This window comes from Hemitrygon akajei, chromosome 9, assembly GCF_048418815.1.
Source record: "Hemitrygon akajei chromosome 9, sHemAka1.3, whole genome shotgun sequence".
Lineage (NCBI taxonomy): Eukaryota > Metazoa > Chordata > Chondrichthyes > Myliobatiformes > Dasyatidae > Hemitrygon > Hemitrygon akajei.
Genome location: NC_133132.1, coordinates 152,412,245 through 152,439,477, shown reverse-complemented (window position 1 = coordinate 152,439,477; position 27,233 = coordinate 152,412,245). Strand labels below are relative to the sequence as shown.

Here is a 27,233-nt window from a genome sequence, read left to right as displayed (position 1 = left end):
GTGAAAGGAGAATCTTGGCCAAACATCCAAGTGAATGTTGCAGACTGTTGTGTCTGACCGCCTAAAGCAATGACAAAATTTTGCTCCAGCCTGTCACTCAGAAATATTATTAGACAACATCTTTGATGTGATTATATGCCTGCAATCGTTGTAATGCTGCTAGTTGTCATGATTTGTGTTTCTTTAATCAGGTATCTGGTCCAGATGGATCTATGAAGGATACTGCCAAGAGCTCACTACAGAAGAGTTTTAAACAGTTGAATGAGGCCCAACATGTGGGGGCAGATGTACAGGGTAAGTTTTTTATTTGTAAAATAATATCAGCAAGCTGAGACATTAAATCACACGGTATTATCCCCTGTAATCACCCATTTTAATTCTACTTCCCATTCCCATTCTGACATGAGATAAAATGTTCTTTACTTTTTTTTGTATGGGGAGAGGCTGGGCTTGATGTTCCTCTCTGAATGATTTTGTTTCATGGCTATCTGGAGAATACAAATTTCAGAGTTGTATATGGATACATGCTTTGATAATAAATGAACATGCCGATCCATGGCCTACTCTATTGCCACGATGAGGCCACTCCCAGATTGAAGTAACACCTCGTATTCTGTCTAGGTAGCCTCCAAACTGACAGCATGTACATTGATTTCTCTAACTTCCTGTAATGTCTACCTTCCCCCTTTCCTCTGTTCCATTCCCTATACTGACTCCCCTCTTACCCCTTCCCTTCTCATCACCTACACATCACCTCCCTCTGGAGCCTCTCCTGCTTCCTGTTCCCCCATGTCCCGGTGTCCTCTCCTCAAATTCCATCTTCATCAGCCCTTTAACTGTTCCACCTATCACTTCCCACCTTCTCACTTCATCCCCTATCCCTCACCCACCCACCTTCTCCCTCACTTGGCTTCACCTGTCACTTGCCAGCTTGTACTCCTTCTTCTCCCCCCCCCACCTTCTTATTCTGGCATTTCTCCCCCACCCCACAAACCACACCCCCCCCTTTCCAGTCCTGATGAACGGTCTTGGCCCGAAATTTAGACTCCTTATTCCCCTCCATAGATGCTGTCTAACCTGCTAAGTTCCTCCAGCAATTTATATGTTCTGCTTGAAACATGCTCACCATAGAGAGATGCATATTTCTGAGTCGCTTTGTAATATTCTGTAAATTTAACCAGCCACTTTCTGCCTTGCATTCCTGTGTGACTGAGTCAGTTTCTATATTCTGTGTATCAATTCGTATCTGTTCCACACAATGCCTGTTTTTGAGCAGTATGGGAGAATTTGTCAGGATGGTAAATGGCCCAGAGTGACGGTCAGGTCTGGTCGAGTTTATTGTCATGGGCACAAGTTAGGTGAGGTCCAACTAAAGCGGGTTCAGGGGAAAATCTTGCACCTTGGTAGCAATTGTCATTGGGCACTCTGAGGTTAACCAGTTCCTCACAGCTCTCTCCTGGACTGCTACTCCACTAAGTTCAATATTACCTTTTATCCTACAAATTCCTGCCTCAAGTGCTACTGACCTCTCCTTCCCTCATTCCAGAGAGCCGCCTATCTTCATTCCCCTAATCCTTGTCAAGTCAAACTTGCCCTGACATCTCAAGGCCCGGGCCTTGATCTGCACTAATCTTCCTGAAACTTCCACATTTGGCTCAGATCTTGGTTGCCTCTTCACCCAGCTATCGTCTATGTGACCAATCCAAATAGTCACGGACCATTTGAATGGCCTTGTGATCGTCTGTACATGGGATGCCCTGAATTAAAGCCAGCACTGCTCTCCTGGTCACTGTGCTCAACCCCCAGCTTCTGACCAGTAGCTGTCCCTTTCTACCCCCATGTTCCATCTCTCTGCCACTCTCCAGTCTCACAGCGTCACACAGCACAGAAACAAATCCTTTGTCCTACCGAATCTACGCTGACCTCAGCAAGCCATTTAGAGTAAACATAAGAAATTCTGCAGGTGCCGGAAATCCAAAGCAACACACGTAAGATGCTGATGGAACTCAGCAGGTCCAGTAGCATCTATGGAAATGAATAAACAGTCGGCGTTTTGGGCCGAGACCCTTCATCAGGACTATTTTAGACTAAGGGATGTCATAATGTAGGATTAGACATTTAGACTAATCCTACATTAATCCCATTATTATTTATTCTCCAGATTCCCCAGATTCTACGAGTGACCTACACATGAGGGGGCTATTAACAGTGGGTAACTAACCTACTGACCTATGGTTCTTTGGAATGTGGGAGGAACCCTGAACTGCCAGTGGAAACCCATGAGGTCACAGATAACATATGAAGACCCGACACAAAGAGCACCTGAGGTCAAGATTGAACCTGGGTTTCTGAAACCATGAGATAGTGAATCTACCACCCATGACCAGACTCAGTTATCTCTGGTGCAAAGCAGATTTTCATTCCTGTTAAGTGCAAAAAGACTTTAATAATGCCCTTGCCCTTGATCTTTTGGCACAATTGAAGCCAGTAGCAACGGCCCATGACAAAAGCGATAATTAACAGTCCATTGCTATGACCATCACTTTATAGTACACTCAAATTCCTTATCATAATCACTTACTGAGAGATTTGTGGTGGTGGCATCCATCGGTCTCGAGAGACCATGGATCTGCGCCTGGAGTTTCCAGGGCGCAGGCCTGGGCAGGGTTGTATGGGAGTCCGGCAGTTGCCCAAGCTGCAGGCCTTCCCCTCCTCACGCCACCAATGTTGTCCAAGGGAAAGGCACTAGGACCCATGCAGCTTGGCACCGGTGACGTCGCAGAGCAATGTGTTGTTAAGTGCCTTGCTCAAGGACACAAACACGCTGCCTCAGCTGAGGCTCGAACCAGTGACCTTCAGGTTTATACTATTTTAAACAAATGTATCAAAGCACAAGTGGGTTAAAATTTAAGATCTAATTGTAACTGAGGGGTGACTTTATAGAAATCTTTTAAGCTAATGATAGGGTGGATAGTAAAAGACTTTTCCCCAATGTAGAGGAGACCAAGCCTGAGGAGCATTGATTTGGGGTGAGAAAGGCAGGATTTGAAGGGGACATGCAGGGCAAGTTTTATACCCAAGGGGTTGTGAGCACATGGAACAGGCTTCAGAGGAAATGGTTGAGGCAGCTACAACAGTATCACTTGGATAGAATGTTGAGGGGCAGTGCTGAATGCAGGAAATTGGAGTTGGCTGGGTGGCACCATGGTTAGCATTGGCTCGTCAGGCCAAAGGGCCTGTATCTGTGCTGTATTGCTCTATAACACCTATAAAAATGCATACTTCTGGCATTAGATTGGGTTTGTTTAATTAAAAATTCGGCCAGCATTGTGATTTTTATTGGAGAGCGCAGAGCGTTTGTAAAGATACAGGAATGTTCTGCAGGTTAAAAATAATTTATTTGCTGCCACCTACTGGATGGTCAGTGCCTTCTTTCCAACTGGGAGCGACAGTGTTTTGCAATTGAAAATAAGTACACACAATGATAAAATTTGCCTGTTGGTCTGATTGGCCCTATTGAAATTTCCTTGCGTACCTGTCAATTTTATGTGGAATATCAAGATAATACATAATAATGATGCCATATTCATCAATTGCCATTATTGCTAGTATTTTAAAAATACAAAAGATAGAATCATAAAGTGCAAACATAATTATAAAATCACAATTATAAAAATGTATATTTTCTTTAAACTGGGCATTTTTGTTTCTGAAACAAGTGCCAAGATGTACTTGTTTCTGTTGTTGGTCGAAATTATTTACCAAGTCATTTCCTTATTTTTCTCAGTGCTATTATGGGGGACTGAGAACAGAGCTAACTTTTACTCAGCTTTCTCCAGTGACCTCATTTAAAGGATGATTCCTGCACATTAATCTACAGAATTACTTTTTGGAACATTGTGGACATGTAAGAGTACATCAGAACGTAATGATTACCTATCAGAGTGAGCTGCAGAATTGAGCCTGGTAATTGAGAAAGATGTAATGACTCACAGTTATTTCACCTCTGGTTCCTGTCACGCTCAGACTGCAGCAAGATTAAGTCTGCAGAATGTTTACAGCTCCTCGCTAATACTCAGTACCTGATGTGATATTGTGATTATCATTCCTGATGGTGAACATTATTCCAATTAACCATCAGCTGCGATCCCTTATCGGTATAACCAATCTTTAATATGATGGTGGGTGGTGACCAGCCTTTAACCTGACTGAATATTTCTGTATCCTTACAGACCATTTTCTATAGAAAATGGAAAGCATTTATTTTGTTAATAATAAGGTGATATCTTTGACAGTTTTGCTTTCTGGTGACCTAAACTCTATTTTTTAATTACCAAGATATATTAATGGATTTTAAGCTTATTATATCTGAGCTTATTACACCTTGCCGCAGAGTTTTATTTATTTATTTATTGGGGTTCAGTGCGGAATAGGCCTTCAAGCCACACCACCCACCAATCACAGCCTAATCATGGGACAATTTATAATCATTAATTAACCAACCAACCAGTACATCTCTGGACTATGAGAGGAAACTGGAGCACCCAGAGGAAACCCACGTGACCACAGGGAGAACATACTAACTCCTTACAGGCAGCGGCAGGGTAGGAGCGATCTGCAATATAGCTCCATTACAGGACGATGGAGAGGGACCTGCCAACGGCGACATTTATATACCTTAGGTTCTAGAGTAAATAGCCTTTTGGCATCCACTCTGTCATTCTCCGTCAGTATCATCTATGCTTTAATGAGGTCATATGTCATCCTTCTAAATGCCATTGGCTATAAATGTGTGTTACTCAATCCTTCCTCATTTTAGCCGGTAAAGTAGTGCATCAAAGTTCCCTTGACTCCAAGGCAACCAGGTTCACCTAAAATTAGAGTGACCAAAATTGCATGCAGTACTCCAAGTGAGATCTCAAAAAGTAATAAACTGATATACTGATTTCTAATTTTCTCTGCTGCAGCGGAGGCTGGGGGGTGATCTGATAAAGCTTTATAAGACTACGGGAGGCATGGATAGAGTAGACAGAAAGAATATTTTTTCCCCAGGGTGTCTCATACCGGAGACCATGCATTTAAGGTGAAAGGGGGTAAATTCAAGGGAGATGAGAAAGGCAAGTTTTTTTACACAAAGATTATGCGCTATTATGCCTATTATGCACTACCTGGGGTGGTGGTAAAGATAGATACAGTACGGACTTTTAAGAAATGTTCAGATAGACACAAGAATGTGAGGGAAATTGAAGGATATAGACACTGCATATGTAACTCTCACTTTGGCTGGCTGATTAATATAGGGGGTGATAGCCCCTGGCCCGGCCAAACTTAAGAAATCTCATTTGGGTGGATGCAGCGAGATGTGTCCCCTGTTACAAATCAGTACCACGAAATAACAGACAGTACACAAAATGCGATTCGTTGATTGAACTTTATAATCCTTAATTTGACTACATGGTTAATAAAGAAACAAAATAAGAGAGAAGGGCCCATTCTCATGAAACAGTCTAATACGCATCATTAGAGCTCACTAAGGCTGTTTGTCCACCATCAACCTCCTCTGATCGTTGCTGACCTTCGGACCCTCGCTCCAAAACCACTCCGTCCGAGGTCTACCAAATCTCTCCATTTGCGTCTTCTCTCCTCATCTCTCCCCGGCAAAAGACCGCGCGTTCCCCGGCTCTCAGACACACAAGAGATAGCAATGTCCCGCTCATGGGCTAACATGCCCCATTATCTCTAGTCATAACCTAAACACTTCTGCTACAGTAAAACCATTAACTTAGCAGTGGAACATTACAGAGAAGCCATTACATTAGCAGTGAAACTTTACAGCGTGTTACGTGTAGATAGAAGGAATTAGTTTAGTTGGCAATTTGATTACTAATTGAATTGGCTCAGCACAACATTGTGGGCCATAGGGCTTATCCTGTGCTGTATTGTTCTATGTTCTAATCACAGCCCAACTCAACCCTACCCTAATCCAAACTTCTGATCACTCAGAGTTCAAGGTTGTATATTATCCAGCAACAGTTAACAGGTAGTGATTTGAGGTGAGGGCCTGTTGATGTTTCAGCTTCATTGTTGTTTGCCTTTTGCTCGTCTCATTTGAGATCTTCAAACTCAGTACTGATCATGGCATCAAATTGCCACTTGCCTTGTCCAAGTGATTAATCATCGAGTCACTCGGTGCTTCCACCATTGTACTATGACCTGAATAACTCAACATTATCATTAGAAATGCTTTGATTAGCTCAAAGCTGATCACTGCGGATGCCCTGTTTTGAAATGTGCTTATTGTTTTTCAGAAAGAGAAGATGACTTGAAAAATTTACAAAATAGGCTGAATGATGGTGCAATGAAAAATAAAAACATGATGAAAGCCTTGAATGATAGTCTTGCAAAACTTAGTGCCATTCCTGATGGTAAGTTTTAAAATATGTGGTTTCAAACATGAGCTGTTTTTAGGGTAAGATTTACAGCAATAATTAGCATTCAGAACATGTTCACAAATTCTTCTTTAATTATGTGCCATAACCACATTGACAAATAGTGTATTAAATCATGACCAGTGTATACACACTTTTGGATTAAACTTCCCGATAAAAACACAAACTCAGAAACTTATACTTTTACTATCTCTGTTAATTGTTCATGGAATTGTAATCAGTTCTTGTCTACACCAGAAGTGGCATTACCATGAGTAGTTACAACTAAGCCATGTGTCTGCTTCATTGAAATAACAGATGCAAAGTTCAAGATACAAGCAGCTAAAGACAAAGCAAAACAGGCAAATGATACAGCAAATGCAGTGCTGGCAGAAATAAAAAACTTGAACCAGAATTTACTTGGATTGCAGGACAACTGCAGTAAATTGAAAGATGATGTTGCCAGAGCAAATGCTGCCATTAATACTCCAGCTAAAACAAGTAAGTTCCCATTCTGTTAGCCCATGTTTTTAAGCAAAAGATGCACAATAACACGATTATCATGATCAATCTTTTTCTTCTCCTCTCCTAATCAGCAATGTTTTTAAAAGTATTCTTTGTATTTGTAATAATTACTAAACAGAAAAGGGTATTTCCCCCTACTTACAGAGTCCAGAGGTATGATAATTCTGATGATTTTAAAACTCTGATTTTAGGGTATCTCTACCTGATTTCCACTGAGCATATTTCAAAATATGTGTCTGTCCTTTGTTCATTCATGGGAAGTGGATGTTTATTGCCTAGCCCTCCATTTGCCTTTAAGAAGATGGTTGTGAACCAGGATGTAATGAAGGGTCTCAGCTTGAAAGGTCAGCTGTTCAGTCCTCTCCATAGACGCTGCCTGACCTGCTGAATTCCTCCAGCATTTTGTGTGTGTTACTCGGTAATTTCAGCATCTATGCCCAATGATGATGGATTTCCAAGTCAGGATGGTGTGGACTCACAGAAAATTTACAGCCCGGCATGAGGCTAAGCACTGTATTGTATTTATTCTGAACTAATATATAATACAACAGCACCTTCTGGCTCTTGCTCAGTAACCTTGTCACAGCTCTGACTACACATCTAAGAATGTTTTAAAGTGTGGTGAGGATTTCTGCTTTTATTATGTTCAAGGTTTATTGTCATAAGCGTACATATTGAGACATAAATGGTATGAAAAATAGCTTTATGCAGCAGCACAGTACAAATAGATAGATAGATACTTTATTCATCCCCATGGGGAAATTCAACTTTTTTCCAATGTCCCATACACTTGTTGTAGCAAAACTAATTACATACAATACGCAGGTTAAATATAAGTTAACATAAACTTAAATTAATTTATACCTAATTTATATGACAAAATAAACATAAGAACAATAGTGCAAGTTGAGAGAGAGAGAGAGAAAAAAAATAAGCTGAGTTAGTGTTAGGGACAGGTCAGTTGAAGAATCTAATGGCAGTGTTGATCAAGCTGTTGCTAAACCCTTAAGGTGTGGTCTTCAGGCTCCTGTATCTCCTGCCTGATAGATAGATAGATAGATACTTTATTCATCCCCATGGGGAAATTCAACTTTTTTTCCAATGTCCCATACACTTGCTGTAGCAAAACTAATTACATACAATACTTAACTCAGTAAAAAAAATATGATATGCATCTAAATCACCGTCTCAAAAAGCATTAATAGCTTTTAAAAAGTTCTTAAGTCCTGGAGGTAGAATTGTAAAGCCTAATGGCATTGGGGAGTATTGACCTCTTCATCCTGTCTGATGAAGGCAAGGCCAGGATGGTGAGGATCCTTGGGAATGGATGTTGCCTTGTTGAGACACCAACTCCTGTAGATGCCCTCACTGGTGAGGAGAGTGGTACCCATGATGGAACTGGCTGAGGCCACGAATCTCTGTAGTTTCCTGTGTTCCTGGGCACTGGATTTTCCATACCAGACTCTGATGCAACCAGTCAGAGTGCTTTTCACTGCTTGTAAGAGTTTTCACCAATGTGCCGTATTTCCTTAAACTTCTATGAAAGTAGAGAAACTACAATGTCTTCTTTGTTGTATCTATGTCTTCATCTTTGTTGGAAAATGCATGGTCATGCACTTTGGTAGTAGAACTAAATGCAGAGGCTATTTTCTAAGTGGGGAGAAACTCCAAGGATCTGAGATACAAAGAGTCTTGGGAGTCCATGTGCAGAACACCCTAAAGGTTAACTTGCAGGTTGAGTCAGTGGTGAGGAAGGCAAATGTAATGTATTAATTTTAAGAGGTCTAGAATGCAAGAGCAGGGATATGAAAGTGAGACTTTATTTAAGACACTGGTGAGGCCTCACCTTGAGTATTGTGAACAGTTTACAGCTCCTCATCTAAGAAAAGATGTGCTGGCATTGGAGAGGCTTCAGAGGAGGTTCCAAGGACGATTCTGGGAATGAAAGGGTTATCATACAAGGAATGTTTGATAGCATTGGGTCTGTACTTGCTAGAATTTAGAAGGATGGAAACCTTTTGAATGTTGAAAGCCTAGACAGAGTTGATGTGGAAAGGATATTTCCCATAGTGGGGGAGCCTCAGGCAAGAGTAAACAGCCTCAGGATAGAGGGGCGCCCATTTCAAAAAGAGATGCAGAAAAATGTCTTTAGCTAGAGGGTGGTGAATTTGTGGAATTTATTACCACAGGCAGCTGTGGAGGCCAAGTTGTCTGTATTTAAGGTGAAGCTTGATAGGTTGTTGATTGGACACGGCATCAAAGGTTACGGGGAGAAGGCTGGGGTGTGGGGCTGAGGAGGGGAAAAAAGGTATCAGCCATGACTGAGTGATGCAGCAGGCTCTGAGCAAGTGGCCTATTTCTGCTCCTATGTCTTATGATCTTACCGTCTAACGTGTTGGGCCCAGGATACATCATCTGAGATGTTGACATCCAGGAACTTGAAGCTTACCATATTTTCAGGCAGGGAGTTTCAGATACCCACCACATGCTAGATGAAAACCACTATTGCATCTCCTTTCTAATCTTTCTACTAACTGCTTCAATCTTAAAGATTCATATTTAAGATTTCATATTTAAATTTGCTGATGACTCCAGTGTAGTGGATGAATCAAAGGTAGTGACAACTCAGCATATAGAAAATCTGGCTGAGTGCTGCCAAAACAGCAAACTCTCACTCAATGTCAGCAAAATCGAAGTGCTGATTATTAACTACAGGAGGAGGAAACCAGAGATCCTTGAGACGGTTCTCAACAGTAGAGGTTTAGAGAGTCAGCACCTTTAAATTCCTCGGCATTGTCATTTCAGAAGAACCATGCTGAGTCCAGCATGGAAATGCCAGGACAAAGAAGGTATTACAGCACCTCTGCTTTGAAATTTGCACCAATTCAACATGTCCCCCAAAATTCTGACAAACTTCTGTTGATGGGTTGTGGAGATTATACTGACTGGTTGTACATTGGCCTGGTATCTGGATACAAATAGCTTTGAATGGGGGGAAAAACTGCAAAAAGTAGTGGGTACAGCCCAGTTCCTCTCAGGTAAAGCCCTCCCTACCATTGAACACATCTACGCCAAGTACTGTGACAGGAAAGCAGCACCCATCATCAAGGACCCCTACCGTCCCTTCTCGCTGCTGCCATCAGGAAGAGGGTACTGGAGTCTCAAGTCCCATCCCACCAGGTTCAGGAACAATTATAACCATCAGGCTCTGGAACCAGAGTGGACAACTTCACTCACCCCAACGGTGAATTGATTCCACAACCTATGGACTCACTTTTAAGGATTCTACAACTTGTGTTCTTGATAATTACTGTTTGATTAATTTTTTTTTTCTCTCTTTTTGTATTTGCGCACTGATTGTATTTCTGTCTCTGTCGTGTGAGGTTTATTTTTCATTGATTCTATTGTGTTTCCTTCTATTACCGTGAATGCCAGCAAGGAAGAGAGTCTCAGAGTTGTATACGGTGAGATACACTGTATGTACTTTAACAAATTAACTTCTTTGAACTTTTTACTCCTCTTGTGAGGTCTAGTGAGGTCTATAAAGCCACAAGGGACCTAAATAGAGAAAATAGGAAGGGCTATTTCTGAATAGCTTTCCTATATACATTTTAGATGGTTCATCACAATTTTATTCACCTCAGTCAAACATCTCTTCAGCCCTCTCTGCTCCTACGCTTTCCACCCCTCTAAATAATCCAGTTTATCCATATTTCAGGGAATATTCAAAATGTCTTTTTTTTTCTGAATTTGTTCTTTCTAAAAGTAGGACTTTGAAATATCAACATTGAAGAAAGCCTCAGCACTTTTTCCACATGTTCACTAAGTAGCAATCCCTTTGTCTCACATGGATATTATCAGCTTCATCTTCCACATTCCAAGTTTTTTTTAAAGTTTGTAAAATTTTAACTGTCTTTCTCATTTGCTATTCTGAACCACTTTATTTTTCTTATATTGCCTACTGTCAGTCTAGTCTGAGCCTCCATCTTATTTCTGGAACCCTTGGTGGATATGCAGATATCTCAAAGGTAGATTTACAAATCCTTGCTGCCAACAAAGTTTAACTCGCCTGCCAGCAGTACAAACATGTGACTTTCGGTGCCTTAAATTCTGTGACTAGCAAAATCTAAGCGTACGTGAGAAAGTCTGCAGATGTTGGAAATCCAAAGCAACACACACAAAATGCTGGAGGAACTCAGAAGGTCAGGCAGTGTCGACGGAAGAGAATAAGCTGTCGATGTTTGGACCCTACCCAGCCGGTTTCACCTGTCACCTTCCAGCTACCCGACAGTTTATTCATTTCCATTGATGCTGCCTGACCTGCTGAGTTCCTCCGACATTTTGTGTGTGTTGTTTTTAACAGTATATCTACCTGAAGACCTAATCTGTGTTCCCAATGGATAAACTCAATGAATTCACAAAATTATACTTCACTGTCAGTATTTAATATTATTCTAAAATCAGTGATGGATTCTACAACAGTTAATGATTTATTTTTATTTTTGGAATGGTTTAGAAATTTATGAACAAGCATGTCAAAGTAACCAAATACACGTGACAAACATTGCCCCATGCATCAAAAAGTACAATCGTTTGTAGATTCCCATGAAAATTTGCTGGACACTTGTTTCAGATGTAATTTTCAATCCAGTTTGGAACAAAATTATCATTTGGCTCCAAATGAGATGAGTACACCTTGTGTACACAAATTGCTGTTGTCACAATGATCAGGTGGCCCAGTAGTGTCATGGTTGGCACAAAGCTTTACAGTATAGGTGACTGGGTTCAATTCCTGCCGCTCCCTGTACGGAGCTTGCTGTGCTGTATCTCAACAAAACAGAGAGTTCATTGTTCGAATAAAACTTCCAGAACTGAGTAAGATGCATGTTTGGAGGAGATATGCATGTGACCAAGAAAATTCCGTTATTAATCATTCACAACTCTTTTAGGTGGGCCTTTGCGAAGTTTAAAGATCACACTTTCTGAGAGATTAGTGAATTTTTATTGAGGTAGATTGGCAGAGACCTTGGGCACTTCTAATATAATTAATCTTCAAGTTTCTGCAGGTACCTCTTTAATCTAAAGAGGTATAAAGGGCGGGCTTAGATTCCAAACTGCTTACTGATCTGTAAATGTGTAGTGAAAAAACTGACTTGGGGGACAAAGCCCACTTTGCTGATTAAGCACGTGTATACTGTATATTTATATAGGCTGAGAAACATGAATGATACTTTGTGTCCTGGATTGGTTGGCATGATGGTGCAGCAGTCAGAATTATCGCCTCTTCACATGAGACATAGATTCAATCCTGACTTTGGGTACTGCCTACTGAGATGTTTGAACATTCTTTTTGCGATTGTGCAAGTTTCCTCCAATTGCTCCAATTTTACCCCCCCCCCCCCTCCAAGTATCAAAGACATGCTGGCAGATATCCCTTAGTATAGGTTAACTGGCACAAGTGAGAGATGTCACAGAGGTAAGGGGAAATAGAATGAATGTGATTGGTCCCCTGGAGCCAGCATGGATGGTGGGACAAATGATCTGCTTCTTTGACGTGAGAAATAAGAGATAAGATAATTCTGACAAGGTAGTACAACCGATCAGTTTATGTATTTTTTTTCTTTCTGTGTGCAGTTGCAGATGCTGATATGAAAGTTAAAGAGTTAGAAGAAAAAACAAATAGTTTGCTGGATAAACTGAAGCCTATCAAAAATCTACAGGACACAATTGGAAAAAATATTTCTCACATCAAAGAGCTAATAAATCAAGCTCGAAAACATGCCAACTCTGTGAGTAGCAGGACAAATATAAATTCAATCTTCCTTTATCTTTCATGCACGGTTTCACTAGCTAATTGTTCTCTCTTGTTTTAGATCAAAGTTTCTGTGTCATCTGGTGGAGACTGTATCCGCACATATCGACCAGACATTAAAAAAGGGGCCTACAATTCTATTGTTCTGAATGTAAAGACTTCAGAGCTTGAGAATCTATTATTTTACCTTGGAAGTGCCAAATATGTGAGTGCATTTCTCCAGAACTCATAGGTCATCTAACATACTGTCTTGGAAGTAATTGTTAATGCCGAACAACATTTTAGATGATCCTGTGCAGCATTTCCAGCGTTGGCACAATTTGTGATAACTACATTTGTGCAGAATAAGCTGCTGTGTCTGATAATGGAAGATTAGTTTATGTGGATTTTTTATTTGGTGTTTTAGCTGTATCAGAAATAGGGAGCCACAATTTTATATGGTGCCGATCAGATGGATGTTTCTGACTGCACATTGACAACATCTTGGATTTGCCAGACTGTTAGAGCGTGGGCTCTTGGTGGTACTTGAGTGGGAAAATACTCTACAGCAATGGAAAAAATGTAAATAGAAGCATCATTCTCAGCTCTAATTCCAGAATTGTTGTTGGAGTGTTCTCTATGTGTGCAAAGTGCACACACCACTACATCTCATTTTAGAATACATAATGGAGGGTGAGTTTTTATTCCAACTGACTTACACTGGAGGAGAGGGTGCTAGAACTGAGCCAAGGCGAGCATTTGAATTAATAGACAATAGACAATAGGTGCAGAAGTAGACCATTCAGCCCTTCGAGCCTGCACTGCCATTCTGATCATCTACTATCAATACCCGGTTCCTGCCTTGTCCCCATATCCCTTGATTCCCCTATCCATAAGATACCTATCTAACTCCTTCTTGAAAGCATCCAGAGAATTGGCCTCCACTACCTTCTGAGGCAGTGCATTCCAGACCCCCACAACTCTCTGGGAGAAGAAGTTTTTCCTTAACTGTCCTAAATGACCTACCCCTTATTCTCAAACCATGCCCTCTGGTACTGGACTCTCCCAGCATCTGGAACATATTTCCTGCCTCTATCTTGTCCAATCCCTTAATAATCTTATATGTTGCAATCAGATCCCCTCTCAATCTCCTTAATTCCAGCGTGTACAAGCCCAGTCTCTCTAACCTCTCTGCGTAAGACAGTCCGGACATCCCAGGAATTCACCTCGTGAATCTACGCTGCACTTCCTCTACAGCCAGGATGTCCCTCCTTAACCCTGGAGACCAAAACTGTACACAATACTCCAGGTGTGGTCTCACCAGGGCCCTGTACAAATGCAAAAGGATTTCCTTGCTCTTGTACTCTATTCCCTTTGTAATAAAGGCCAACATTCCATTAGCCTTCTTCACTGCCTGCTGCACTTGCTCATTCACCTTCAGTGACTGATGAACAAGGACTCCTAGATCTCTTTGTATTTCTCCCTTACCTAACTCTACACCGTTCAGATAATAATCTGCCTTCCTGTTCTTACTCCCAAAGTGGATAAGCTCACACTTATTCACATTAAACGTCATCTGCCAAGTATCTGCCCACTCACTCAGCCTATCCAAATCACCCTGAATTCTCCTAACATCCTCATCACATGTCACACTGCCACCCAGCTTAGTATCATCAGCAAACTTACTGATGTTATTCTCAATGCCTTCATCTAAATTGTTGATGTAAATCATAAACAGCTGTGGTCCCAATACCGAGCCCTGTGGCACCCCACTAGTCACCACCTGCCATTCTGAGAAACACCCATTCACCATTACCCTTTACTTTCTATCTGCCAACCAGTTTTCTATCTATGTCAATATCTTCCCCCCAATGCCATGAGCTCTGATTTTACCCACCAATCTCCTATGTGGGACCTTATCAAATGCCTTCTGAAAATCGAGGTACACTACATCCACTGGCTCTCCCTTGTCTAACTTCCTGGTTACATCCTCGAAAAACTCCAATAGATTAGTCAAGCACGATTTGCCCTTGGTAAATCCATGTTGGCTCGGCCCAATCCTATCACTGCTATCTAGATATGCCACTATTTCATCTTTAATAATGGACTATAGCATCTTCCCCACCACCGATGTCAGGCTGACAGGTCGATAGTTCTCTGTTTTCTCCCTCCCTCCTTTCTTAAAAAAAGGAGACAGTGGGAAGGATAGAGAGAACATTGGAGGAGAGAAGGGAAACGGGAGGAAAGGATGAAGACAGACAGTGTGCAGATATACGTACTCTTCCCTGTACAGGGATATGGTGCCATGGGGGGTGGGGGGAGAGGGAAGGACAAATTTTAAGAAAAAATTCTTTGGCCCACCCAGTCTGTGCTGACCATTAAGCCTACATGAATCTCATTTCATTCTCCTCAAATTCCCTCAATTCCTCCCAGATTTTACCAACCATCTTGGGTCATTGGACGATGGTCAATTTACCAACCAAACTACTCATCTTTGGAATGTGCAGGAACCTGGAACAGCCAGTGGAAAACCTCATTGTCACATAGAATTAAGAATTTTTTCTTAAAAAAATAGAAAAATGTGTAACTAAATAAGGCAATAAACTGAAAATTAAAAAGGAGGTATACGATAAAGTTTGGCCAATAATTGTTTATCACTTAGGTTAGTAGAATGGTAGATAATAGTATGTGTAACTAAGTGTAGAGAATTGGAAAATAACCCATTTTGTGAATAACACAAAGGAGAGTACACACAATAGAGAGATTATGGAAATTGTCAGTGGAAAGTTTTCCAGAGAGTCAAATGCACAATTTCCTGAAGCTCTGAGTGTAGGTTAGAGGGTGTAATTGGAGAGTAGGTTTTCTAAATGGTGAGGTTAGATATCAAAATCAAATAATTTTTGGATAAGACATTTTTGTAAAAATTGGGTATCACATTTATAGAGGACTTTTGGGTGGTTGAAATTGTGCTGCATACATTTACCAAGATGGCATCAGAGCTGAACATTATGCCTATGACCACAATGTGATATGGTTAGCTTTTATATTAACACAGGATGAGATTTAACCAGTTTGTTCCTTAAATCATAAATGTTATGACAAGCTGAATAAGGAAGAATTGTGTTTTTCAGTTATAAAGCCGGCTAAAAGGAGCCATCAATTAGAAACTTTTACTTTGAGTAGAGTGCTGTAAGGGGACATTTATGGGGAAAAGAATATACAAATTTTACCACCTTAGAAATGAATTTGTCTCCCTCTTTTGACTGAACATTTGAATTGCAATGTCCTTTTGTTGACATCTGTTAAGGAATGAAGGGGAGGAACATATGGTTTCAAAGCCTCATTATGTGCCTTCAGCAACTTTTATATCATTGTACTTAATATTACTGAGGAAACTGAGACCAATAATATGCAAATATTAATTGTACCAAATAAGCAACACATACACTATCAATAATTCTATCCAATTCTTACTGTATCAACTATAACTCATCATAAGATTCAAGATTGTTTGACATTTCCACGACACAAGTGTAAAGGAGAATGAAATCATTGTTACTCCGGATCTGATGCAGCACAAAAAAACCCAGAATAAAATAAAGAACATAATAACTTTAAAAAAACACATGAAATGTAAATGCAGAAGATAGCTTATATGCATAGATTGATTGTATGTCCATAAAGTGACGCTAGGCACAACATCTGTATATAAGATGACTCTGACAGGAAATGATAAAGTAGTGGCAGTGGTGGGGTGAGTTAGTGGGTGGATCAGCCTTACTGCTTGGGGAAAGTAACAGTTTTTGAGTCTGGCAGTCTGGGTGTGGATTTTACAAAGCTTCTTCCCTGATGGGTGTGGATCCGTCACACATCATTCACAAAATGAACAGGACATACTGATATTACATATATTTTGATATAATGTATGAAATGGCACACCTCAATCCAAATGGAAAACATTTGAACCCTTTGAATTCTCTGGTCAATCTATGAATATTATCTTTTATCTTTTAAATCTAATTGACAGAAAATAATGAAAAATACTAAGACCTGAGGAAATCTACACACGCTTCAAATTTTACTCTCAAAGCACAAATAAGGCACGATAGCATAGCTGATAGAGCTCCAGAGAACCAGGTTCAGTCCTAACCTCTGGAGCTATCTGTGTGGAATTTGTATGTTTTCCATGTGACAATGAGGTTTTCCACTGGCTGTTCCAGATTCCTGCACATTCCAAAGATGAGTAGTTTGGTTGGTAAATTTACCATCGTCCAATGACCCAAGATGGTTGGTAAAATCTGGAGGAATTGAGGGAATTTGAGGAGAATGAAATGAGATTCATGTAGGCTTAATGGTCAGCACAGACTGGGTGGGCCAAATAATCTCTTTCTCTGCCCCTTGACTTTCTGTCTCACAGAAGGTGCCACTGCTACATGGTATAAGCAACTTTAATGATTCTGTACTCCCAGCAGAGTTCAAGTTAGCAGCAAAGCCACAGCATTTTACCACAAGTTCTCAGACTATCTTCTGTTTGTTTACAGTTTTCATTTTTGCTGTCTTTTTCCACATCTCCAAGGTATCCAAAATGTTTCTTTGTCAAGAAAATACATTTAAAGTGGGGTTGTGTCAATAGTGACACACAGATTACACAAAACAAGAAACCACTGACAGCAGTGATTCATAAGAACATAAGAAATAGGAGCAGGAGTAGGCCATCCGGCCCATCGAGCCTGCCCCGCCATTCAATAAGATCATGGCTGATCTGTCTGTAAACTCAGCTCCATCTACCTGCCTTTTCCCCATAACCCTTAATTCCCCTACTATGTAAAAATCCATCTAACTGTATCTTAAATATATTTAGTGAAGAAGCTTCAACTGCTTCCCGGGGCAGAGATTTCCACAGATTCACCACTCTTTGGGAAAAACAGTTTCTCCTCATCACTGTCCTTAAATCTCTCCCCTGAATCTTGAAGCAATGTCCCCTAGTCTCACCTACCAATGGAAACAACTTTCTTACTTCTATCTTATCTATCCCTTTCACTTAAATCAGAAATGTTAACTGGTTAATTTAAAATCTTCCCTCTTCTTATTTGGTTAGAGGGTAGACAGGTTCTTGAAATAGGGAACCTTTGACAGTGATACACTCCCTGATCAGTTATTTAATGTTTCATTCTAAAAATATGTACTGTATATTCACAAATTTCATGGAGCTTCGATCCTCAACTTTCTGACTACATGAATATATCCTTGAATAATTAAACATTTTAAAGCCAAGATGAGACAGTTCCAATCACACAAAAAAGCAAAATATTGTTTTTTTTCCATCCATTCTATTCAATGGTTAGTGTTAGTATTTCTACTGAGCTGTCTTATTTATGCATAAGAAACTATCTGAATGGCTTTGATCCTGCTATGCTGCATATTGGAGATGAGCGAAAGCACATTTTAAGAAATGTGTTACACCTCTTTTTCGCATTTAAAAATTGTTTATAAATTTACACTTACTGCCTCTTTGAAGGTCAATTAATTAAAGTTTTAATATGGTTTCTAAATTATTGGAGCGACACGTTAGTGTAGCGGTCAGCACAGCGCTTAACAGCTCCAGCTGTAAAAATCGATCAGGGTTCAAATCCTGCTGGCGTTTGTAAGGAGTTGGTATATTCCGTGTGGTTTTCCTCCAGATGCTCCTGTTTCCTCTCACGGTCCAAAGGTACGGGTTTGGGTTAGTAGGTTGTGGGCATGCGCAGTTGGATTCAGAAGCGAGGCAACACTTATGAGCTTCCCCAAGATCATCCTAGGATGTGTTGGTCATTGATGCAAACAGTGTATTTCACAGTATGATTTGATGTACATGTGACAGATAAAGCTGATTTTAATCTTTATCCCTCAACTTTGATTTTATTGTTATTTAACAGACTGATTTCTTAGCAATTGAGATGCGTAAAGGCAAAGTCAGCTTCCTCTGGGATGTGGGATCTGGTGTCGGGCGTGTTGAATATCCAGATTTGATCATTAATGACCAGTATTGGTACAGAATTGAAGCCTCAAGGTAAGTTTCATGCTTCTGACTTGATTGCTATTAACTAAATATCAATAGCTCAAACTATTAAAATAGTTTAAAGAAAAATATTTTTTAAAAATTCCACCCCAAACATGCATGGCCTCCCATTCTCAGACAAAATACATTAATAAGTTCTGTCTATTAATTATGGTGAGGTTTTCTTATCTTTCATTGAGGTTTAAATATTTGAGTACTTGGTGTGTTTATATGACTTATGAGGTCTTCTGGACAGGTCACTTCTATGATTCCTCAATGTTAAATTTCCCTTCAAGTTAAATAACTTGGATAGAACACAGATATATGTGGATAAAATTAAAATGGCATGGGAGCATGATTTAAATACCTCCTTATCTGATGAGACTTGGGACTCGATTCTCAAATCGGTTAATTCAACCTCTCTTTGTGCTCGCCATTGCCTTTTACAGCTTAAGATTGTTCATATAGCCCATATGTCTAAATCTAAATTATCTCGATTTTACCCTAACATTAGTCCACTTTGTGATAAATGCAAAAGGGGCGAGGCCTCTCTCATTCATATGTACTGGCTTTGTCCTAGCTTGGAGAAATTTTGGAAAGATGTCTTCATAACGTTATCGTATATTCTGAATCACCACCTAGAACCTAACCCTTTAATTGCTTTGTTCAGTTTCTGGGGTGAGACAGATTTACGTCTGAGTTCGACTAAGTGTCGAATATTGTCTTTTGCCTCTCTCCTGGCTAGACGTTTAATCCTCCTTAGATGGAGAGATGTTGCCCCGCCCACGCATGCTCAATGGCTTAACGATATTATGGCCTGCTTAGACCTTGAAAAAATTCATTATTCAGTTCTTAATTCGGATTTAAAGTTCCATAAGGTCTGGGGACCTTTTATCGAGTACTTTCATAACCTTTCTCTTGACTAGGGTTTTTTTTTGGTCCCTTGCTTTCAGCTCCTCTTTTTTTTCTTTTTTTTTGGTAGTAGGCATTAATATCTTCTGTTGCTAAGTGTATTTACAGTTTTGGGGGTTTGATTGTCCTGATTTATATTCTCTATATTGTGTTGTGGTTGGTCTGGAGTTTTTTTTGTTGCGGGGCTTGGGGAGGATACTAATTTTACATGTCTTCAATTTGGGTGCTTTCTCAATTATCTTTCTTTGTATCATATTATTATTGTATGTTTATTTTTGCACTGTATCAATGTTCTTCATTTTGATCTGGGGTTTTTTTTATCTGTAGCTATGTAGAAAATGTATAAAAAAACTAATTAAAAAAAAGAACACACATATATGTAGATTAATGAGCTTGTTAAGAATAGCAGCGGGATCTCACTTGGTTGGAAAGTGATAGCACCAATGTCCATGCCTATTTCTGGGTGGAAACAGGATACCAATGGAATCAAAGTCACAGTGATATACAGATTTTTTTTTTGTTCCTGACTACTTTCCATCCACCAACATTTTTACTGGGCCTGTAAGTAGACAGCCAAATTTTCAAATGCTGATAATGGGTGTTCAACAGTCTGACGGTATTTCATAATGTCTGCTGGAAATTACCTTATACCCATCCAATTTCTGATTTGACACTGAACCCATGAACACTACCTCTACTTTTTTATTTCTGTTTTTGCACTACTTATTTAATTTAACTATTTAATATATATATACTTACTGTAATGCACAGTTTCTTTTTCTATTATATATCGCATTGTACTGCTGCCACAAAAATAACAAATTTCACAACATACACTAGTGATATTAAATCTGATTCTGATTCTAATTATTAAATGATTTAAAGTGTTTACAGTGCAGTGCAGTGACTGAGGTAACAGACAGAGTGGGTGGGGGAGCTAACAAGAATGCTTGATCATATTAACTGCCTGGTATAAGAAGCTTTTACGATGCCATGATGTGTTTGTTGTAATAGCTCTATCGCACTTTGCAGAAGGGAGCCTTTGGAAAAGGCAGTTTACTGGGTGGGTAGTGTTTGCCAACATTTTGTTTCCTGCCCACTTCTTTGTCCTGGACACATGCAAGTCCTGCATTGATGGTAGACTGAAGCCAGTGATTTTTTCTACTGACCTGACAATAACCTAAACAATGGACAATGTAAAAGATATCAGGTTCTTACCAGAACTAAGATGTTACACCTGTCATGAAAAATTGAGCAAACTAGAATTCTTTTCTCACGGGGGGAAAAAGGGAAAATGAAGTTTCAGCTGATAAAAATCATTAAGGTTTCATCAGACTTGTATAAGCATGAGAATACATTTTCACTTGCACGGGAGACCACAATGGCGACAAATGTATGAGCATCACGAATGAATCCAATAATGATTTCAGGAGAATTATTTTTACTCAGAAGAAACTTTAAATGAGTTACTCAGAACCCCACATTAGTATTTTTTTAGCTTATTAGCATAGATAGATTTAAGAGGAGTTAAATATTATAAAGGAGAAATGTAAAGTGTCTCAAATGTGTTCAGTAGAAAGTTGGGGATATTCTTGTGGAATATTGAACTAGATGCCTGATCCTATTGTTCAGTATTATGTGACAATTTAGTTGAACATAATACTATTGTGCAGTTAAATAAGTTAGTTCATAGTTAGATTAAGGGCTAAAATGGACCTGCTAGACTCTTATTCGGGAACGGTGTATTTGAGGAACTAAAGAAGAGGAATAACTTGGAGTAAGAATAATTTTAAAATATTTAATTTTCTCACAGTGATTCCTGATTCTAGAATCATTAACTTTCCATCTCCATTTTCTCACATCCATCTTCGTAAGATGGAAGTAGTATTGAGCAGTCTCCTTTGAACTTCCCTTGCAGTAACGAATTACATTCAAGCAATATTTAATGTCGTTGCAGAATATTTGATCTTCAGCTCCTCCTTAATGTTTAAACAATGATCAATCTCTTTTGTACAAAAGATTTAGAAGAAATGGTACAATTTCCGTACGTGCATTGGATGGCCCAAGAGCAAGCATCATGCCAACGGTTTACAGCGGAGTCTCACCTGAAGGCTACACAATACTTGACGTGGATGCAAATGCTTATTTGTTTGTCGGTGGTTTAACAGGAGAAGTAAAGGTACAGCATAGCATTTCTCGTGATGTGGCTATTTGATTTACAATGTTAATTCACTCATGATTAATTTGCTAAAATCATCTATTCTGTTTGGAGGATACAGTATTTATTTGCAAAATTAGCATATTAAATGCTACATTGATTGAATCACTTCTTGAGCATATCTGTGCACAGTGAGACAACTTTATAGAGCACTTTTCATTATATTAAGACATCTCAAAGCACTTTGGTGTTGATGCAGTACGTTTTGAAATATAATCACTGTTGTAGCAGAAGAAATATTCCAACTGTGTTCTACAACTTTTACGTGGCAAGGTTCTCACTATGCCTCTGTTTGCAGGAATAAATACTAAACAGAAAGCAGCGACAGCTTATTTACTAGTAAGTTCATGTAGAACAGGGAGGGTAGACAGGTCCTCTGTTTAGTGACATTTCCAAATCCCATCATCTCTGCATGTGCATTAGTGTGTTAGCTTGGATTATGGGCTGAAGTCCCTGGAGCAGGTTTAAGTACAGCATCTCTGATCCAGAGACGAGAGAGTTCCTCAGTGAGCTCCAACTGATGCATGATATTTCTAAGAATTATTTTTCGTACAGGCCCTTTTATAGTATTACTTGGGGAACTGGTCTATAACATGGATTCATTGCATTGTAGCTTTATATTCATTATTCATAAATGTGATAAAATGCTGATTGAAAGCAATTTCCCATTGAAAAGTAAAACTGGGATACTGAAAGACAACAGCGAAGAAGACCATGTGTCACCTCCTTCTATGCCAGCTCTTGACAGAGCAATCCCATCAATCTCATTTGCCCTTCCTTATTTCCTTGTCATGTTAACTTACAGACTTCTCTGCAAAGAAGTCTGATGAATTCATGGCTATAGGTTTGCACCACCAGCAATCACATGGCATAGGAAATAAGGGAGCTGGAAAAAATGCCAACTAAAAATTGTGGAGAATCTTTGTTACAGTTCAATCTATTTAAAATTGCTCTCAAATTCGCAGATATGAAGCTGTTTCCATCAAGACACTAAATGTGCATTGTGGTGCCCAGGTTTTAAAGCCTGATCATTTTAAATTACTTATTGGAAAAGAAAAATCTATGAAGACCACCAAATTCTCTAGTCTCCTTCACAGAGGAAAAGTGAAAACAAATTGCTAGTGCAATGAAACCATCTGTTCAAGTTTTATTTTGGAGGTGCGAGAGATTCTGCAGATGCTGGAAATCTAGGACAAAACATACAAAATGCCGGAGGAACTCAGTAGGTCAGGCAGCATCCATGGACGGGAATGAATAGTTGATGTTTTAGGTCAAGACTCTTAATCAAGTGAAGGGTTCAGCCTGAAATATCGACTGTTTATTTTCCTCCATTGATGCTGCCTGACCTGCTGAGTTTTTCCCACCTTTTTATAGGTGTTGCTTAGTTATTGTTTCAGTCTTTTTTTTGCGATTTCTGCTTTCGTATGGTTTTTCAAGTCCTATAGTTCTTCAGAGTGCAGATTTCAAATCAGTTAAAACAATCAAAAAAAAAATCTACAGAGAGCTAATTTATGATTTTTAGTGAATATTTTTCCAATCAGGCATTATCTAATGAAGTGGTTAAATGGACCAGTCATTTCTTACAGTCATAAGAAAATTCAGAAGTGAAACAGCACGTAAATGAAACCTGTTTATATTAGATTCTGCTAAAGTTCTGGGATATTGATTGAAAGGATGTACATTGTGAGGGAGTTGATTGTAACAGACAGGAGACATAGTTTGCTCATCTAATTTTGGATGGGTTGATAGCATATTGGTTTTGTAGCCTGAGAAAAATACACACTCAGGACAACAAATATTTTTTCTGGTCTTTAATTCTTTTATCTGTTTGAAAATTTTTAATGCAGAAAGAGGGTATCAAAATTTAAAAAAACCCAAAATGAATTAAAAAAACAGTTCTGCTGATACAATCAGCTTAATTTCAGACCACAACCTTGTCTATAAACTGGTCATGTATGCAGTATGAAAATAAATAAAACAAGATATACAAAATCCATATGGTAGTAGCAATTCTAAAAGAAGTACAATACAAACAATATTAGAATCCCACCAACCCTTTACCCTTATACTCACTTTGGAGCACATGTGCTTAACTCCCAAACACATATAGGCTAAACCCTGAAACGAGTTCTCCTCGCTCACATTATGTGAACAGAGATTAACACGTTAACATTACTCTGTTAAATCCACATTCAATCATGAAACAATAAAGTAAGACAAAAATAAACTTTTACAAAAACTTTTACACTATATTGCCTCGTCGTTAAATTACTAGAAAGACTAACCTACTAGGCCGATAACTTTGCACAACCACGCTAACCAGTGCCGCTACCTTACTCGTGAAAATCTTTTCTCAACATATGACTAACACTTAACATTCTCTCTAGAACATGGTAAATCTTCTTTCTACTCCACATGTGCACAATGACATCACCATTTTCTCTTAAAGGCACAGGCAGCTATTTCAGCATTACCAGGTTGAATAAGTGCACGTTAACATTAAAAAATGATATCCAATGGTGACCTGGTTACATTAGAATATCATTAATTGTCTTGGCGTCTCATGGCATTAGTGGAGCTGCTATTAGCACTTCGTATTCTTCAAATTCATACAGCCTCCTTCCTCTAACTAATTTAGGCAATCTCCATGTTAGTAATACCTTAAGAAATTTAGGGCTTTGCAGACGTTCTGTATCCTGCTCAGAATAAAACTAAAATAATGATTTTTTTTTTACACTTCAAACTGCTTAGGTGTTCTGCATGTAGAGAACAGATCAGAATTTCACAGACCCCTATCGATGTGTTTCTATTTAGGATCAGCTGTTGTAATTAAGTACTGTGATTTTAATTGCTCTCCTTAAATCATTCAAGAAATCAGATGTAGTCAAAACAACAACATTCTCTGGATGTATGGGTGAAACTTCACTGGATCGTAAGCCAATTGGATTGTGGAATTACAGAGAGAGACAGGGAGAGTGCAAAGGCTGTGTTGTAAGGTATGTATATTTTCCCAAGTATAGACTCCACGATCATTGCAACTGTCACTCTATTTTGTTGTTCATTTTGAAAACAGGAGAATGAAAATGGAATAGTTTCTGGCCTGGTAGGAAAAGTTACCCACAAAAAGAAAACATAAGGTCGAATCATATTTTTTCAACAATTAGTTTGTTTCGGATGCCAAAACTCTTTAAAGAGTGCAGTTTTTACCAAATTGTATTTCTGCTCTAAAGAAGTGATTCCACTCTTCCTATTTCCCGCCACTGTGGTTTGATGCCCATTGCTGTCTGTAAGGAGTTTGTATGTTCTCCCAGTGACTACGTGGGTTTTCTCTGGGTGCTCCAGTTTCCTCCCACAGTCCAAAGATGGGGTCAGTGAGTTGTGGGCATGCCGCCATGTTGGTGCCAGAAGTGAGGTGGCACTTGTGGGCTATCTAGCACAGTCCACGTTGATTTGATTTGATGCAAACAACGCATTTCACTGTATGTTTCAATGTACAAGTGACAAACAAAGCTAATTTTTAATCAACAGAGGAGCAGGATCGGTTTTGAACAGAACCATATTATACTGAGTTTTCAAACTCTGCAATAAAGACATCATTTACGTACAGGTTCTGTGAAGCCGCTTTACAATTGCTACCATTCCCCTGCTCTTTCAATTGTTTCTTGCCCCATTTCTTTTTAAGAAGTTATTATTGATTTGAAGAACACCTCTCACAATGCTCTGACCACATCAACAGTGATGTAACCTTGGTCATCAGGCGTTTCAGGTCTTTCAACATTGGACACCCTCTCCCGGGTGACAAGCCGTGGCCGATCAGGTTATGACTTGTGTTCAGGTAGTACGTGCTGCAGATCCCCCTGGACTTGCTCTCTTCATCCAGAGCCATCTTGAAACTACTTCTGACACTTTTTTAAGCAATTCCCAAAAGCTCGTAACACAGTGTGAGTAAACATTTGTACTCGTCAGCTTTCTATTTTTCCCAATTGTTTTAAATTTGTGATTAGCTAAATTATGGAAAAATGTCTAAGGTAGAATTGGATTAAAAGTTCTTAATTGGGCGGGTGTTTCCACGTGTGGGGGGAGGGGAACGTTAAGTTTAATTTTACTAAGCTACAATATGGTTTAGCAATAGTGGATGCTAAGTGGAATGGGAGCTATTCAAACTAAAGAATTAGAGAAATATATATCCACTAAGCAAAAGGGTAGCTGTCAAAAATCTAGCGTCCTGTGGATATTCTGAGGAACAAATATGAGAATTATGTTAATTAAGAAGGCTTATGTTGAGGGAAACTTAGTAGGGGCAGGAGTGAAATTAACAAGGAAGTTGAGGCTCGTTGTCAAATCAAGAAAAACACGAGGTGTTGTGAATGCGTAGCTGGTGTATAGGCAGCACCCAGGTTACAATGGCTTCTCATTGTTTGTAAGCCGAGCTGTTGGTAAGTCAGAAATTGACAAAGCTCTGCCACGCTGAGATGGAAGGGCTGCCACCATCTGGCCTCATTGAATCGGCATTCTCAGTTCTGTTCGGTTTGACCCAGCCCTTGATTGTCGCAGCTGGGGGTGGGGATGTTGTGGGGCTGGGGCTGTGGCCGTCAGGGAATGAAGGCACATGGAATTAAATATGCATCAGACTCTGTTGTTTTGTGGCAGCTATAGAGTGCAAAGCATAACATTTACTATAATTTGCAAGAAGAAATAAAGTGGACAGTGCAAAAGAGGATTAGCGAGGCAGTGTTCATGGGTTCATGGACTGTCAAAAATCTGTTGGATGAATGCAAGAAGCTGTTCCTCAAACGTTGGGCGTGGATCTTCAGTCTCCGGTACCTCCTCCCTGGTGGAATAGAGTCATAGAAAAGTACAGCGCAGAAAAACAGGTCCTTTGGCCCATCTAGTCCATGCTGAAACCATTTATGCTGCTTACCCCCATCAAGCTGTACTGGGACCATAGCCCTCCATACCCTTACCATCCATGTACCTATCCAAACTTCACCTAAGTGTTCAAATCAAGCTCGCATGCACTTCTCATGATGACAGTTCATTCCACATGACCCTCTGAGTGAAGAAGTTTCCCCTCATGTTCCCCTTAAACTTTTCACCTTTCATTATTAGCCCATGACCCCTGGTTGTTGTCCCACCCAACCTTAATGGAAAAAGCCTGCTTCCATTTACCCTATCTATACCCCTCATAATTCTGTATCCCTCTATCAAATCTCCCCTCAATCTTCTACGTTCTAAAGAATGAAATCTTAACTTATTCAATCTTTCCTTATATTTCAGATTGTCCAGACCTGGCAACATCTTTCTAATTTTTCTTTCAACCTT

General features: G+C 39.6%; 1 protein-coding gene across 2 annotated transcripts in view; it reads left to right on the top strand.

Moving 5' to 3' along the window:
- lama2 (laminin, alpha 2) overlaps positions 1-27,233 on the top strand; it is a 374,730-nt gene that overhangs the window by 308,414 nt on the left and 39,083 nt on the right. For both annotated transcript variants that reach the window (XM_073057306.1, XM_073057305.1), the window contains exons 41-48: positions 192-294; positions 6,309-6,425; positions 6,747-6,929; positions 12,588-12,742; positions 12,827-12,970; positions 18,660-18,793; positions 21,713-21,872; positions 24,783-24,907. In XM_073057306.1, coding sequence (XP_072913407.1) covers positions 192-294; positions 6,309-6,425; positions 6,747-6,929; positions 12,588-12,742; positions 12,827-12,970; positions 18,660-18,793; positions 21,713-21,872; positions 24,783-24,907 — 1,121 coding nt within the window. The remainder of the gene's footprint in view (positions 1-191; positions 295-6,308; positions 6,426-6,746; positions 6,930-12,587; positions 12,743-12,826; positions 12,971-18,659; positions 18,794-21,712; positions 21,873-24,782; positions 24,908-27,233) is intronic.